This window comes from Phocoena sinus, chromosome 17 (assembly GCF_008692025.1).
Source record: "Phocoena sinus isolate mPhoSin1 chromosome 17, mPhoSin1.pri, whole genome shotgun sequence".
NCBI classification, from domain to species: domain Eukaryota; kingdom Metazoa; phylum Chordata; class Mammalia; order Artiodactyla; family Phocoenidae; genus Phocoena; species Phocoena sinus.
In genome coordinates, this window is record NC_045779.1 from 29,000,382 (window position 1) to 29,017,187 (window position 16,806).

General features: G+C 38.8%; 1 protein-coding gene across 1 annotated transcript; it reads left to right on the plus strand.

The window, feature by feature from the left end:
* The first annotated feature begins 432 nt into the window (after positions 1-432).
* On the plus strand, positions 433-15,256 carry CA2 (carbonic anhydrase 2). The gene is made up of 7 exons (XM_032610592.1): positions 433-797; positions 1,910-2,107; positions 8,671-8,789; positions 9,208-9,300; positions 10,303-10,365; positions 12,934-13,089; positions 14,451-15,256. The coding sequence occupies exons 1-7, from the start codon at positions 764-766 to the stop codon at positions 14,568-14,570; spliced, it is 783 nt and encodes a 260-aa protein (XP_032466483.1). The 5' UTR covers positions 433-763; the 3' UTR covers positions 14,571-15,256.
* Positions 15,257-16,806: the final 1,550 nt, after the last annotated feature.

Genomic DNA, 16,806 nt, shown 5'->3' on the forward strand with positions numbered 1-16,806 from the left:
GATTTATTCCACGGCCTTCCAGCAGGGGGAGCGTGGTTCTCAGCCCAAAGCGGCTCGCTCCCCAGCGCCTCAAGGGACCGTATCCCTATTTGCCCCAAGGTCAAAGCTCCTAACCGAGCTTGCCGGCCCAGGGCCGGGGATACCGGTCAGCAACCCTCCGGGCTGGAGACCTCGGCGCGGGTGGGGCCGATGGGGCTGGGCGGAAGGGCTCCGAGGCCAAGGATGCGGTCACAAAGGGGACAGGGGATGAGAGGCACCGGGCCCGGGTCCCGAGCTGTCAGCTCTGCCGCCAGCCTCAGGGCCCCGGAGGGGGATGGGGTGCACGTAGACGCTCCGCAGCCCAGTCCAACCCAGGAGCCCAGGAGCAGCTGCCGCCGCCGCCGCCGCCACGCGCGCAGAGAGCTCGGAGCCTCTTGGCTGCCCAGGGACCGGGGACCCGGGCCGCGGGCCGAGGGAGCCGGGCGTTGGGAGAGGAGCTCTTGAACCTGGCCGAGCGCCCGCCGGGAGGGCGTTCTCCCCGCCCCCGGAGCCTCTCCAGCCCGGCCCGCCCCGAGTGCGGGGAGATCACCTCCGCCTGTCACCTCCTCCCCGCGTCGCCCAGGTCCACCCGGGGCCCCCTCCCCCGGGCCGCCCCCAAGCACGAAGTTGGCGGGAGCCTTATAAAAGCCGGCTACGGCGCGACCCGCGGACACACGTTGCAGGCGCCAGAGCAGCCGCCGCTTAGATCCGCGCCAACTCCTCTGCCCGGACCTACGGCGCGACCATGTCCCATCACTGGGGATACGGCAAGCACAACGGTGAGTGCGGCCGGCGGGCGGCGCGGTGCGGCGCCCGGGGCCCCGGTACCCGCAGCGCCCGCACCTACTGTTTACCGCTGCCGTCCGGAGCACCCGAGGCTCAGGTGCGCCTCCGGCGCCCGCCCCGCCCGCCGCTCCCAGGCACGGGATGCCCCCAGCACAGATCCCTAGACCACCGTCGAGGAATCCCTGAGTCCCGCTGCGGTGAGCAGGGCCCGGGGAAAGGGGTGCGCAGCCGCAGCCGCGGGACCCACGGACAGCCACTCCAGGGTCACGAGCCGGAGACCATCCTATCCCGACCCAGGAATAAACTAGGAAGGGTTGTAAGGAAACATTTTAGTTGATCGCAGAGAAATTAGGGAACCCCCTTCACCCACCCACCCGCAACTTCATCCTCAGCACCACCTGTGGCTAAGACTCTCAGCACGAACTGTTCCGGGGCATTTTCTTGGGCTGGCCTGAACCCTTTGCGTTGATTTCTGAGTTTTCCCTTCATCTCTCGACTTCTTATGTTAGGAGGTCACCAGGAACCCGGTTTTATCAGGGCCGCAGATCTGGGTTCTCCCGGGCCAGCAAACGCAAGGAAAAGATGTGTCTGGTGCATCTTTGAACATCTTTAGGGGGTTGGGGATCCCCAGGTCATGGGGATCCTGACCATTAAAGGAGGGGTGCCCGGGCCTGAGCAGTTAACTCTGTCCTTACATCTAGTCCGAGGACTAGAGGAAGGAATTCCGATCTGCTGGAGTGTCCTAAGTGAGCTTGCATATCCCAAATCCTAATCACAAACCCAGTGTCAGTTGCTCAATTTCAGTAAAAGGAGCATGAAAATGGCTAATATTTATATGGCGCTCACTACTTGTTCTAAAAGCTTTACATGTATTGATTCTAATTCTCACACCAACCTCTATAAGCTAGATGTTATTATTACCCCCTAATATAAATGAGAAAACTAAGGCACAGATTAAATGTTTTCCCAAAGGTTATTCAGCTGTTCGGTGGTGCCGCCAAAACTGGAGCTGAGCAGTTTGGCTCCAGAGTCATTGCCCTTTTCTAGGGGTCTGCATGTGCCCTTCCCCACATTGGGGAGTTCACACGTCTGTTCTCAAACCCAGGACCCGAGCAATGGCATAAAGACTTCCCCATCGCCAACGGAGAGCGCCAGTCCCCTGTTGACATCCACACCCAGGCAGCCGTTCATGACCCTACCCTGAAGCCTCTGTCTCTTCGCTATGAGCAAGCGACTTCCCGGAGAATTATCAACAACGGTCACTCTTTCAACGTGGAGTTTGATGACTCCCAGGACAAAGCAGGTCAGTGTTTAAAAAATAACTTGTGCAGTTCAGCCAGTAGCTGTTTTCCCAGCTTAACAGGAGCAGCAGCAGGACCCCTGTAATACTACACTCTGATAATCTTCATTAGGTTGCAGTCTCTGAGGAGTAGGCTAATTACTTTGAAGTGGCAGGGGCTGTCTCTCCCTGTAAAATTCCTGGTTTCTATGTAGGGCATATGCCTGGGAAAAGTCACAAAAGGCAAGGTGCCCTGGCAACAGAGATCAGCAAAGATGAGATTTGCAAAACTTGAACTTTTAAGACTCTAAAATATTTGTTTTCCAGAATTGATGCCTATCCAAGAAAAAGCACATCCTAGGGTGATCTGCAAGGTAGCAGTGAGAAGAGTGATGGAAACCTAATACTTTAAAATCCTGAAATTCTTGGAAACATTATATTTACAAATATTTTCTCAGCATTGGGCTAGTGTGATAAAGGTGGTCGTGTATCTTGGTATCCACCCAGAAATTCATTCCACAAAGGAAAATGTTTTAGATTTGGTTGGACATACCTGGTCCATTACTGACAAAACCAATTACCATAATTTATTTGTAGTGAGGCTGTTTACAGAATGCCCTTTGAATTGTTCTTTTCTTCTTGCTTAGAAATAGGAGAACAATCCCCTTGATTTTGTTGCCAGTGTCCTATTTTCCTGAGTGCTTTCCTCTGAAGGGCACTGAGTGAATGGAGCTACAAACACATTATGTGTGGTGGTGTGGGAGTCTGGGGGTGGGGGGCAGGGAGCATTGGAGCAAAATGAGGGAAGATAGAGACAACATTCAATAATGCTGTCAGAATGTTGGAGTAATGACCTATAGTACTCACATGGTATATAAATGTAATTATCGTCATTATAATAGAGTTGACTATTCTCTTTCAGTAGCTATCCAAAGTATTCAGTACAGTTTTGAAAAAATTCTTCCTTCCTCCCCTCTTGGGAGTGATAGTAACTTAACCTAAGTTTTTGTTTTCTTAACTGTAAAATTGGAGTAGCAGTATCTATTACAGAGGAAGGATTGAATGGGACAGACATATAAAACCTAGTGCTTGTCACCTAACAATTCCTCAATAAATGACCATTGCTCTTGTCGGGTCTACACACCATTTGACTGCCTTTATTAGGCAATTGCTGTAGCTATTGCACCTCTGATAAGTTTTTTGAATTAAGTTTTTAATTAGCTTTAAAATTACTTCCCATCACTTGATGGCATTTTAAAATCTTACTTTTATATTGTCCCAAACATGCCATTTATCATATTAAACTATGTACTGATTTTATATATGACATTATTACATAGTAATATGTCTTACCATGAATATGTCAAGTTCTGATGGATTTCTACATAAGCAGGAACTGATGAGAGCTAGCCACCTTTGTCTAACTACTTCTGGTGAATAACACATACATTACTAAAGCAACTGGCCATGTTTAGATTGTGAAACAGATGAAAATCAAGTGGTTCAGATAGAGGCTCAAACCCATGTCTTTAGAGACAGAGGTATTATTCACCTAGTTTTATGCAAAAAACCAAAATTCTTACAAATACCACTTATATGTTAAGACAAGCTAGGCATCTTGAAGGCAGGATGGAGTCCTGGTCCCTCTCCTGCATCCCCAGAGACCATGATGGTGATACCTCAGGTAGAAAGACATAGAAATAATAGACGCTGACAGTCACTTTGATAAGTGCAACAAGGAAGTATCCCAAGGAAATATGGAAAGCAGGTTTGGAGTTGGCCTGAGCAAGTCAGAAAAGATTTTTCAGGATGAATAAAGTTTGTGGTTGAAGGATTTCAGTTTCTTGGAGGAGACTCCAGGCAAAAGGAAGTAGGAAACATGGGGGACTTGAGAGAGCTAGGCAAGAGGTACAGTAAAAACAAGAGGAGTGAATGTTAGAAAGACTTGTTCTCCTTTAAATACGGAAGACTCCTTTGTACTTTTGCCCATATCTCTTCAACATTAGCAGTTGTTTTGATTAAACAGGAAGCATTTTTTTTCTAGAATACAGAATATATTAAATGCTGATGTTAAGGGAAAACACATCTACAGGATAGAAAAAAGAAAAAACAGTGAAACAAAACCAATCATACCATGCAGAGAAACACCCTTTAGGCTTTTTTTTTTAAGATCCTAGACTCTCAAGTTAGAACAAATGGTAGAGATACTCTAGTCAAACCCACTTAAAATAAACATGAAGAAACAGAACGCTCAAGAGTTTAAGTTACTTGCTAATCATCTCCTTCCTAGTTTGTTGGAATGAGACTAAATGGCAACCACTTAAAAATAGAAATTGAATAAGAATCTTTGAAGGACCATCATAGTTAATATTTAGTGTGTTTGTACTTGTACCATGTTTTTAAAAACTGATATACTTTTATGTTCATTTAAGTCAAAAAATAATTTTTCATTTTGGTCACTCAGTTTTTTAAAATGGACAGTTTATCATAGCTTTTTGTTAGGAATTATTTTCATGGTGTTAACATTTTTAGATATCCTTTATTTTCTGTAGTTAAATGCTTCAGTTCATTTACTTCCCCCCTCCACCCCCAGTGAGATTTCAGTCTTCTAGAACTTCTCATGGACTCAGATTTTCAGATGTATCCTAAATGTTATCTTATACCCAAACTTAAATACTTGGGTATAAGGAACTGAACTGGTAGAATTTATTGCTATGTTTAAGCTTGAGAGAAATCTTTTAAAATGCGGAGTTAATAGGCTTTAACTAGAAGCTTGGGTTAAAGCTCTCATCAATCTTCTAAATTCCTTTAAAAATAAACCACCTTAAATTAATGAAAAATTGTTAATTCTGTTAGGTTTTTTTTATTATTAAAAAATAAATCTTCCTGCTTGAGATCTTTTATTACATGCTTCATCTGGGATAAAAGAATAGTAGTCAAATTGTTAACTCCTGCTAACTTATTAACTTTTATTAATGAGTTTAAAACTCTCCTGCTTTATAGCAAAGTTAGAGGCAAATATCATTGAAAAACCAATGTTCGAATTATTGGGCCAACCCATATACAACTCTCACATCATTTCTGCTTTTAGAAATTGGAATATTTTTATCTGCTTTTGTTATTTCAAGAAAGAGAAGGAAGGAAGCTGAGTTCACCTGTGCTCATTTCAAGCAGATCATTGTTTGTATGATATGATGGATCGTCATACAAGAGTCCTGCTTGATTTTCACAGACTTGCTTTTGAAGCTTTAACATTTTCCTTTTACAAACAATTATAAGTTAAAAGGAAACAGAACAACAAAAAATGGAAGGGCTTGTCCTGGCTACTGCTAATGGTGTGAACAGAATCCTAAACTTCTATAAAACTGACAAAAGCATCCTAGACACTGTATTTAATAATGTTCATGTCAAAGAGTTACTTTTTTTTTTACTCTCGTAAAATTGCCATAAACCTGAAACTGAAAATTTCTGCTCTCTTGAATCTTAATTGTGCTTACACTAGTGAAAGTGACAGCTAAACATTTCACTACATAAAAAGAAATGGAATGTGGGTGTCTATTTCTCAGATTTGTCTACACTGACATTTGTTTTTTTAACCTTAGTAGGTAGCCCTAGGATTATTGACCACTGCCGAAAAACCAAAACCGATTTAATAAATTTCAAATTATTCACCTGCTAGAAATGTGTTTTTAGTAGACTTATTCATTTACTTCATTAATAGGAAATCCCTTAAATTTTAGTTTTAAACTAAGGATTATTGGGAGTAGTTTATTTATATTTTGGATTTAGGAGAGATTATTGACATTCACTAAGGTCTTTAGTTTGTTATTTGGATGCATCTTATATTAAGTAATAATAAAGTGATTAAGAAGGAAAAAAAATTTTAACATTAAATTTTTAATTTATATAAGTATCTAATTTATTTCAATATTACTGGAATGAATCTCTTACTTTTCACAAGTAATGTATAATTTACAAAAGTAATACGTATAGGAAGACAGATTATAATATTACATTTAGTGCTTATTTTGTGTTTTATATATAGTATGTATAATTGATGGAAGACCATAAAAGTTAAACTCTTCTGGGGCTCTTGGTTTTGAGATTTGGATTTAAATTAAGTTTGGAGAAGTCTTCAACAAGACATTGAGTCTCTGAGTAGAAAACCCCATTTGTGTATCTCTATCACTTGTGGAAAACATTTCTATGGTACAAGAGGTGATTGACTCTTCAGAACCCCACTAACAGACTTTACAGAGGAAAAAATAAACAATTTTTAAAAAGAATATCAGCAATTTCTGATATTCTTTAAAATTATTTTTGCATTAGAAAACCAGGTTTTATTTTAAACTGGGGTAGTTTAGAAAATGGCTTGGAGCAATCAAATTAAGTAAAAAAATAAGTAGATCCAGAATATTGTGTAAGCTCCATCTTTAACCTTGTCTTTCCTATTTCTCAAATAAAAAGATGTATGCTACCTTTATTAGAGTTTATGGCAATTTATTATTATAACAATGTTTTGAGGGATTTCATTGACTAATCTCCATGCTAAGAATTTGCTGAGGAATGACCAATTAGTTGAAGAAGACCAGAAATGCTGCTTTTTGTAGCAATTAAACTTCAAAAATTTAATACCTTTCCTAATTACAGTGGGCTTCTAATCTACATAGCAACATAGTTTTATTTTAACAGGAGTTCAAACAGGTATCTGGGAATAATAGATTAGCCATGAAAGTGTTTAATCTTTGAACTTAGAGTGTTTCTTTTTTTTTTAGTATTAGAAAACCTTATTTAATAAAAGCTCATATACTCTTGCCTACTTCTAAATCTTTTCTGAAATATGATCAGTTATCTTAGATGCTTACTATGGTTTTATTTAACTAATTTTGCCATTTGGTAGAATTAATGATGTTACAAATGGTTTTTATGATCAGCCAGTTAGTTAGTAGTTTAAAAAAGTTATTATAAAGGAATTAATTTTGGTATCAATTTACCTTATAAACATGTATTTTGTTTTAAGGGTATATATAATTATGAAAAATGGGAATTCCTTCATTTTGGAAAAAGTCTATTTTGGGGATATAAGGATAATTCTTTCCTTATCAGATTTAGAAAAACACTTTTACAATAAAAGTTAAGTTTCAAGAGATGTGATATTATCAGAATACATCCAAATTCATGTTTCTTAATAGATCTGTAATGTAATACCATTTATAATTTGTTCTCTTTCTTTTTTTTTATTCTTTTCTTCTCCTGGCCTATTGTAAGGCAGATCTGGCAGCCAGAGGTTGTATCAGGAGCCATAGAAAGGCCTGACTGCTTAAGTATCTTCCAGCCAGCTTTATCTTTTCTTTGAATAGATGAATGGGTATTGCTGCCATCTAAGCATATTTAGGTGAAGTTGAGCGAACAAACTTTTTGTACAGACTTTGTCCCTTGGTTTTACAAAGCCAAAATTAGTTTGGGCTCATTACTCCGTGGAATTATAAATCAAAGCTAATAAAATACACTTATAGCAAAAGGTGTTCTAATCCCAGTTCTAGAGAAATAAAATTGAAGTAGTAGAACTAAACTAATTTTAAAAGCTTTTATCAGTTAAGTCCCATTAATACATATAAATTAGGTAAAAGGCTTTTTGGAGGGAATGGGGGAAACAGTGATTTCTTACTATTTTAATCCTCTCTTAAGACACAGCTCATTAATTATCTACAGATAGACTATGGTCTAAGAATGTGATTTCTAATATGGATTTAAGTATAATAAAGTTACATTAATATCAGAACAGTAGAATCATGGGATGGTTATTAAAGTTAGAATTTCAAGAAAGCATTATGCACTGCGTCTCACAGATGATCAGTCAATTCTTAGTGAAGTAGTAAATAATTGGAGGTATTCATTCTACAAAGGAGCAAATTAAGATCAGAAAGTCAAATAGAACATTTTAAGGGTATAAAGCTAATTAGTAGCAGCGACAATCTGCTGTGTAAGGAAAATTGTAAGCCTGTGTAAGGAAAATTGATTTTATGTTGTTAAGCTCAAGGGAATGCTTATTGTTTCACAAATTCTGGTAAGAACTGGTATCAGAGGTTAGCAAGGCCGGCTGAAGGTCAGTCACTGGGCCGTGGCAGAGGAGAGATTCCTCAGCTTGCAGGTGTGCAGCAGACCAGCACTGACGAGTAGCTGTGGGCACTTCCTCACTGATTCACAGAGGAATTCATAGTTCCCCTGAAAATTTCCTCTCTCTGAACCTGACCCTGAACCTATGAGAAGGCCCCAAAAAAATCTGGAAGAGAAGTGCCACTGTGCTCAGAAAACAGATGGGAAAAGCATCCATCCTTCAGTCAATAAAAGTGAGGAAAAAATAAAACAGTTGAAATGATCCTCTTCAGCTCTGTAGACTAAACCTGAGTCTAGATTGAATTTTCAGAGTGAAAATGTTGGTTCAGGCATAAATTTAGTACTATAAAATGGGATTAAAGATTGTAATATTCAGTAGTGTGTGTTTCACGTGCATATGTATGTGTATGTATGTAAATGTGTGTGTGTGTGTGTGTGTGTGTGTATATATATTTTTTTTTTAATTTTAGTGCTAGAAGGAGGACCCCTCACTGGCACCTACAGGTTGATTCAGTTTCACTTTCACTGGGGTTCATCTGATGAGCAAGGTTCTGAGCATACTGTGGATAAAAAGAAATATGCTGCAGAGGTAAGATACACTTTTTTTCTTTCAAAAGCTTAATTTTGTAAACTCAAGCCCCCTATTTTACAAAGGATCTTCACATTTGCTTTTTATAACTTTTATTTGTGATATTACGATTAATGCTGCAAAACTTTCTCTAAGACCTCCATTTGCACAAAATTAATAAATTCAAATTGGAGGATCCTGTTTTAATGGAAATCTAGAAATAAACTTTCTGTCTTTCCTCAAAAGTATGCAACTCTTTTTCTTAGAGTTGTTGAAGGAATCACTTGATATTATGCCAGTTAGAATTAAAATACAAGTTTATATTTAAAATTATCCACATTTTCACTTTCTTTAGCTGTGAAGAAAAGATCGCTAGATAGCTGTGTAGGCTTTTATCATGTAAATCATTTGTTGTTTGTGGTTTTGTCTCCTACTTTAGCTCCACTTGGTTCATTGGAACACCAAGTACGGGGAGTTTGGAAAAGCAGCGCAACAGCCTGACGGACTGGCTGTTTTGGGTATTTTTCTGAAGGTTAGTTGATGGCCCAATTCTTTTTATTCCCTGTTTTCAAAAAAGATTAACTGGACAGAACATTCATAACAAATAGGACATTCTACAAAGAGCCTAGGAAATGCCCTTGGCTCTGAAGTATTTTCAGGCTTATTTTCCCGTGCATCTGCTAGTAGCAGTAGAGATGGGGGACAAAATTGCAGAGGTATTTCATAGGTACCATTTGGATGTAAATGTGAAGGGTATATACATGTGAAATGTGAAATGAGACAGAGGCATATTTTGGATGAATACTAGTATTTTTTTTTCATTCAACCTTAAGCTAGAAAGTACTATTTTATGATAGTGCTAAATTAAGACCAAGTTTTGGGGAAGTGAAGGACAGTGACTCCATATTGGAGAATTCAGGCAACAAGAGTAGGACATACAGGTTGAGCTGCCCTCTGGATAGTTGTCGACCCAGTGGAGAAAGGTCTGGGCTGCAGATTCATGATTCTGGAAATCCTGTGTCAAGGTGGAAGCTACAAGTGTATATGAAATCATCCGAGGAAAGCATGAAGAGGGAGGATAAAACTGCTCAGCAAACAACCCTAAGAAACTTCCAACTGTAAGGAAAGATGCTGATTAAATGACTAAAAACGAATACAGGAGTCAAGGGAGATTTGGGAGGCTGGAGAGCAGGAGGAAAGCCAAAAGAGGGGAGAATTTTTAAAAGGAGGGAAGATGATAGCACAAAATCCTGCATGAAGCTTAAAGTAAGCACGTGAACAGTGCTCTTTGCTTTGGCAGTTGGAGATCACTGGTGACATTTGAGAAGGTAATTTCAGGGGAACTACAGGGGCAGAAGCAGAAGGAGGTTGTCAGTGAAAGAAGGGAAATCAAACTAAGACTGATGGGTGCCTTGTAACAAATGGTGGGTTTTGGTTTGCTATTTGGAGAAATTTTACCATAGAGCTGCCTTAACTAAAAGCTGGTGTAGTGCCAACTGGAATACACTATCTTGTCCCTTGTCTCTTTCTATAGATTGGTGATGCTAAACCAGGCCTCCAGAAAGTCGTTGATGTGCTGGATTCCATTAAAGCAAAGGTATAGTTGAATTTTTTGCCACCTGAATAAGGTACCTATTTTCCATACCCCACTCAGTTTTGAAAATTCTTTTGCTCAAATTGAGTAGTCTCGGTTTGACGTGTGGTGCTCAGATGAGCAGTTAATAAAGGTAAAATGTTGCTTATGCGTTTATTTAATTTATCTTTAACCCAAAGTTGATCCTAATACTTGTATAATTTTAAGACTTGTATTTATTTAATCTTGCTTCCCATCATTTGAACATCCATATGCAAGAGTCAGAGAAAATCATGATTGCAAGGAGGCTGAAAGATCATCTGGTCAAATTATTCACTCATTCATACAGCAGATATTTGCTGAGTACTTACTACATTCTGGTCACTTTGTTAATCTAGGAAATACAGTGGTGAACATGACAAGTCAAGTCATGCTTTGTGGAGATTTATATTCTATGACCTCTTTGAATTCATGTTTAAATCCGCTCCACAGCACAGTTGTGCTGAGGTCATGGAGCATCTGCTTATAAATACTACCATCAGCAGTAGCAACCTGGCTTTATAAAACTCATCCTCAAATCGAAGCAGCATCTATCTTCTGAAATGCTTACCTGTTACCCTGAGCTTGACTCCCTTGATTCACATAGAATAAACCTGATCCTACAACACTAATTCAAAGAGATACATGCACCCCCTCGTTCACTGGAGCATTATTTACAATTGCCAAGATAGAAACAGCCTAAGCATCCCGTAACAAATAAATGTATAAAGAAAATGTGGTAAATAGATAGATAGATATAATGGATTCAGCCATAAAAAAGAATGAAATCATGCCATTTGTGACAACATGGATGGACCTTGAGGGCATTAGGCTAAGTGAGATAAGTCAAAGAAAGAAAGACAAATACCATATGAACTCATATGTGGAATCTAAATAAATAAGCAAAACAAAACAAGCAAACAAACAAAAAAACCAACTCAAAAGTACAGAGAATAGATTGGTGGTTGCAAGAGGTGGGGGTGAGGCCAAAATGAGTGAAAGGGGTCAAAAGTTACAAATTTTCGGTTATAAAATAAGTCGTGGGGATGACTTATAAATAAGTCAAAATGAGTACTATATTGTAGTTAATAATACTGTATTGCCTACTTGAAAGTTGTGAGGAGTATATTTAAAAGTTCTTAACACAAGAAAAGAAAATTCTGTAACTCTATATGTTGACAGGTGTTGACTTATTGTGGGTGATAATTTCACAACATATTCAAATATTGAATCTTTACATTGTATTCCTGAAACTGATATAACATGTCAATTATACCTCAAAAAAAAAAAAAAAAAAGAACCAAAGCAAAACCTAATCTTCCTTCCACCTGACCCTATTCTCTGTCAGCCTTTTACCTACCCCCAGGCTAATTGTCTTTAGTCCCCTTTAACTAGTCTTACATGACAGTTGTGTCTTTGCAGCAAACTTGTCACTCTTCCAGTAACTCTTTCTTGTTGCTTCTGTTGCTCTAAAAGCATGGTGTCCAGGACTGAATACAGTTCTTCAGTTCTGCCCGAGCCATCAAATGGGACAGCAAGACAATTACCTCCTCGTCAAGGATACTATATATTTTCTGTTACAGCAACCTAAAATTGCCTCATTTCAGTGGCAGCAATTTCACTTTAAATACTGGCTATGATCAATGAATGACTTAAAGAAAAATATAAGGGATTATTTTAGAGCAGGGGTCCCCAACTCCGGGCCACAGACAAGTCCGTGGCCTGTTAGGAACTGGGCCACACAGCAGGAGGTGAGTGGTGGGCAAGTAAGCAAAGCTTCATCTGTATTTACAGCGGCTCCCCATAGCTCACATTACCGCCTGAGCTCCGCCTCCTTACAGATCAGTGGTGGCATTAGATTCTCATAGGAGTGCAAACCCTACTGTGAACTGCACATGCGACAGATCTAGGTTGCACAGTCTTTATGAGAATCTAATGCCTGATGATCTGAGGTGGAGCTGAGGCAGTGATGCTAGCACTGGGGAGTGGCTGCAAATACAGATTATCATTAGAGGAGAGGTTTGACTGCACAGAGACCATAATAAATCAATTGCTTGCAGACTCATATCAAAACCCTATCAGTGGGTGTCAAGTGAAAACAAGCTCAGGGCTCCCACTGATTCTGCATTATGGTGAGTTGTATAATTATTTCATTATATATTACAATGTAATAAAGAAACAAAGTGAACAGTAAATGTAATACGTTTGAATCGTCCCCAAACCATTCCACCCCCTCCCCTGGTCCGTGGAAAAATTGTCTTCCACGAAACCAGCCAAAATGGTTGGGTACCTCTGTTTTAGAGGACAAGGTGAGAAAATGGATAGGTGAAATTAATAGTCAGGTTCTCTTGCTCATATCTGCCAGTCTAAATTTCCATGTCAAATGTCTTCTGTTAATTTGTTTTATTCTGTTTTCTGGTGAACATGGAACTTCTCTTTAAAAAAATTGAAAGTTTTCTGGGTACCAGAGGGGAATATTTCTGTTTCCTATTCTCCTGCCTCCCCCCACTCTGATCATGTGACATTTTTAACACGTATATTTCCTTGTTCCAGGGTAAGAGTGCCGACTTCACTAACTTTGATCCTCGTGGCCTCCTTCCTGAAAGCTTGGACTACTGGACCTACCCTGGTTCACTGACCACCCCTCCTCTCCTGGAAAGCGTGACCTGGCTCGTGCTCAAAGAACCCATCTCTGTTAGCAGTGAGCAGGTCTGTTTGCTAAAGTCAGGTGGAGCATTTAGTCCAGGCAGAAGGACTTGGCCTTTGGAGTCAGACAGACCTGGGCTTTAATCCTCCTCCTGATGCTTTTAGCTGTGCAACTAGTGCCAACAACAGTGCTTAGCAGATATAATCAGCACTCAATAAGTATTTGTTGTTGTTAACTATAACCTTAGGCAGTTTTTTCTTTTATACTCTAAAGTTGGATAAAATTGAAGATTACATGAGAAAGGTGTCTGTCACCTAATAAATGCTTTTTTGTAAACTATGAAGAAACTGAGGCTGGGAACAAAGAGATTTTATATTCAAGGGTGCATAGGTATGGGTGATAATTCCCAGCCTACTGCTCACTCACCTAAGAGCTTACTGCAGTTTATTTATGTCAGAATACATTTCTGGATCCTGACAAAGGCAAGAGTCATCCCTTAGAGAAAATATGTCTATTAAAAGTCATTCCAGGTTGCTTTAGCAGCTTAGACCAGATACACATTTCCTATACAGTGTAGTTTGTGCTGTTCGAGTGATCAGTGCATGCAGTGACCATGGCTGTGCCTGTTACAGTAGTTGGCTTACATGAAGTAGACTTCCTGGGGGGTGATCGAGGGAATATTAGTGGACCAAAGAGATCAGGTTCAAGGCTATTGATTCATGGGCAGCTACATTACTTCCCAAACCACCCTTCTTCATTTAGATCAAGTCATGCTTAAGGAAAGGGAAGTGCCAATTTGCAAAAAGAACCTCAAAGAAGAAAGAAACTGGTTGAGGGCTGCCTATGTCACATCACTGTGCCAGGAACTGACAAAAATTTAATAGGGAATCAAAATTAACCAATGATAAGGATTTGAAATCCCAGCTTGGGCAGATTCATTCCTGTGTTTCTATAAATTTAAGAAGAGATGTCAGCCCATCATTCGGCCCCGGAATTTGCAGATCCTGGATCACTTCATCTAATTGTACAGATGCTGTCGTTTATCTTCCCTGGGGTAGAAAACCAAACCTTAATTGGGATCTAGAATTGTTATTATTACTTTACATCTCAGAATTATTTTATAGGCTTTTGATGTTTGATTATAAAATTAAAAGAGGAAAAAAATCAAGCTCTCCAAAAATTTCCTTTCAAATGACAGCAAGATTTTGTGTGTATTTTATAGAAATTGATTTGTTGTATAAAAGCATATATATTGATCTATATGTGATTATATATCTATTGGGACTCAAATTAAATTTTGAACATTGCAACATGGAACTGTGAATATTGGGGAATGTATTTCAAGATTTAACACAAACACATAATTGAATACTCCTGTGAAACTTTTATTTTTAATTTTTTCATCTTTGATTTTGTCTTTTAGTTATCGAAATTCTGTACCCTTAACTTCAACGCAGAGGGCGAACCTGAACACCTGATGGTGAACAACTGGCGTCCGACTCAGCCACTGAAAAACAGACAAATCAAAGCTTCCTTCAAATAAAATGGTCCCAGAGCCTGTGTCCAGTGAAGTCTTTGGGTTTCCCTTTAGCTAAGCACAAGTCTACCTTGGTGAATTGGACCCTGGCTGCTTTGTATCTATTTGGTTTTCTAGACCCTACTAGACCTGACGTGCTTACTACTAAAATGTGAAAACCTAGACCAATTGTCAGGCTTGACAGAATTGCTGTGACTGGTGCTTTGCTTATGGTAGTAGCCTTTTTGTAACAGAGAATAATATAAGGAGTAGGAGAAAAGTACCTTGACTTTGTTTGTAGCACGTGGGCTAATGAGCATTCACAATTGTTCACTAAAATGCTATTTTTAAAACATAAGAACGTAGGATGATTGAATGCAAAGCCATATAATGAGATAAATTGAGCTGTGTAATATGAATCAGGTAAAATAGTCATGATCCTATGTAATGTAAATCAGATAAAATAAATGTTTGTGGTTCCAATATGGTAAATTAAAGAAAAATTTTAAATTCTTATATATTTGTAGCAATGTTATGTTAAATATTAATTATGTTGTAATTTAGTGACTTTTGAAATATAGGGATGTAAATGAAGTATTATCTGTAAAGATTGTTATAGTTGTGATACAGAGTATATTTCCATTCAAATAATATATCATAACTTAATAAATATTGTATTTTAGATATATTCTCTAGTAAAATCTGGAATTCTATTTTGAGTTATTTTATTTTATGCTGGGCAGTGGGTAATAGTGGAGGAGCAAATATGTACTTTTATAATTCATATTAATTCACTGTTATTAATAAGCCATCATAATTGACTTTCTCATAATTGATGGAGTCTCCATAAAAGGAAAACCCCTGAAGGTCATTTATTATTTGCCAAGCACTGTTTTAAGTGACTTGTGAGCACTCACTCATGTGATCTCCATGAGGACTGATCCTGCAAAGGAGAGGAAGTGGTGATATGAACAGCAGAAGGGGGGTGGGGGGATGTCCTGAATCAACACATGCTCCCTGGAAATACAACAAATAAAAATCCATTTAATTCAAAAAGGGAATCCAAGTGGTACCCAGAAGTAAAAGAGTCATTTGAATCTTAGGAAGGTAAATTACCCTATTACAGGTAGGAAGAAGAGTGGATAGATGAAATACCAATCTCCTACTACTATGGCTGTTTTGGATCTAGCTCCGTGCCAGGACCATGGGATGTTTGGCTAATGAGTTATTATGGGAAGCCAAATTTAACACATAACTCAGGTTCCACACTTTGAGGAACAAAAACTCTTTGTTAGCAGAGATAGCAAACTCTCTAAACTCACTCTCACCTGCTTTCCTAAGGAACTAAGCTGAGTTTTCTGCAGAAGAAAGATCACAAGCTTTGGAGTTTGATGATTTGTTTTGAATCCCAGCTCTTCTCAACCTCTCTGATCCTGAGTGTAAAAAGAGAATAACACCCAGGATATTCATAATTATATGGGGTAATGTCTGGTGTATAAGAGGTGGTCAAAAATAACACATTTTAAATGTGTTGTGTGTATGTGTATGTGTGTGTGTGTGTGTGTGTGTGAGTCTGTCAACTTAGTTTCCTGGAACAAGGTTTCTCCTCTAATTTGTTGTTTATTGCTTTGAGTATGGAACCCACAAAGCCAAATTGAAACAGAATCATGTATGAACTAATGCAAGAGGGAGGAGATATGGGGATGTATGTATACGTATAGCTGATCCACTTTGTTATACAGCAGAAATTAACACACCATTGTAAAGCAATTATACTCCAATAAAGATGTTAAAAAAAAATCCCTTATTTTTCAAATCAAAAAAAAAAAAAGTAAATACTCCAGGTGAGCTGCAGAGGGCCTCTTCTAAATACGAAGAGTTTAATTTGTGTATATTTTTACATATTGGTTTTCAGTTATATATGGAAGCAGAAACTTGTCAACAACTGAGTTCTATATATAGATGAATTATGATGTTCTTGGTGCCTAATAAATGATCTCTATATTCTGCAATGAAAACATTTTATATCACTTTCAGCTGGGATTAAATGTAATCAGGAGACATTTTCTTGAATTTTTTTTTGAGAAACAAAAAACTTTCACAAATTATTCTAATTTATACCAGTGCTTTTCAGATGTTCCATCAAAATATTCCTTAAAGCAGAGAAGAAATTCCTTAGGCACAGTTTGGAGCGGATCATTGCTTCTTTATAGTCTCATGTTTTACTAAATTTACTCAAAATTTCCATTCTACTCTGTATTAT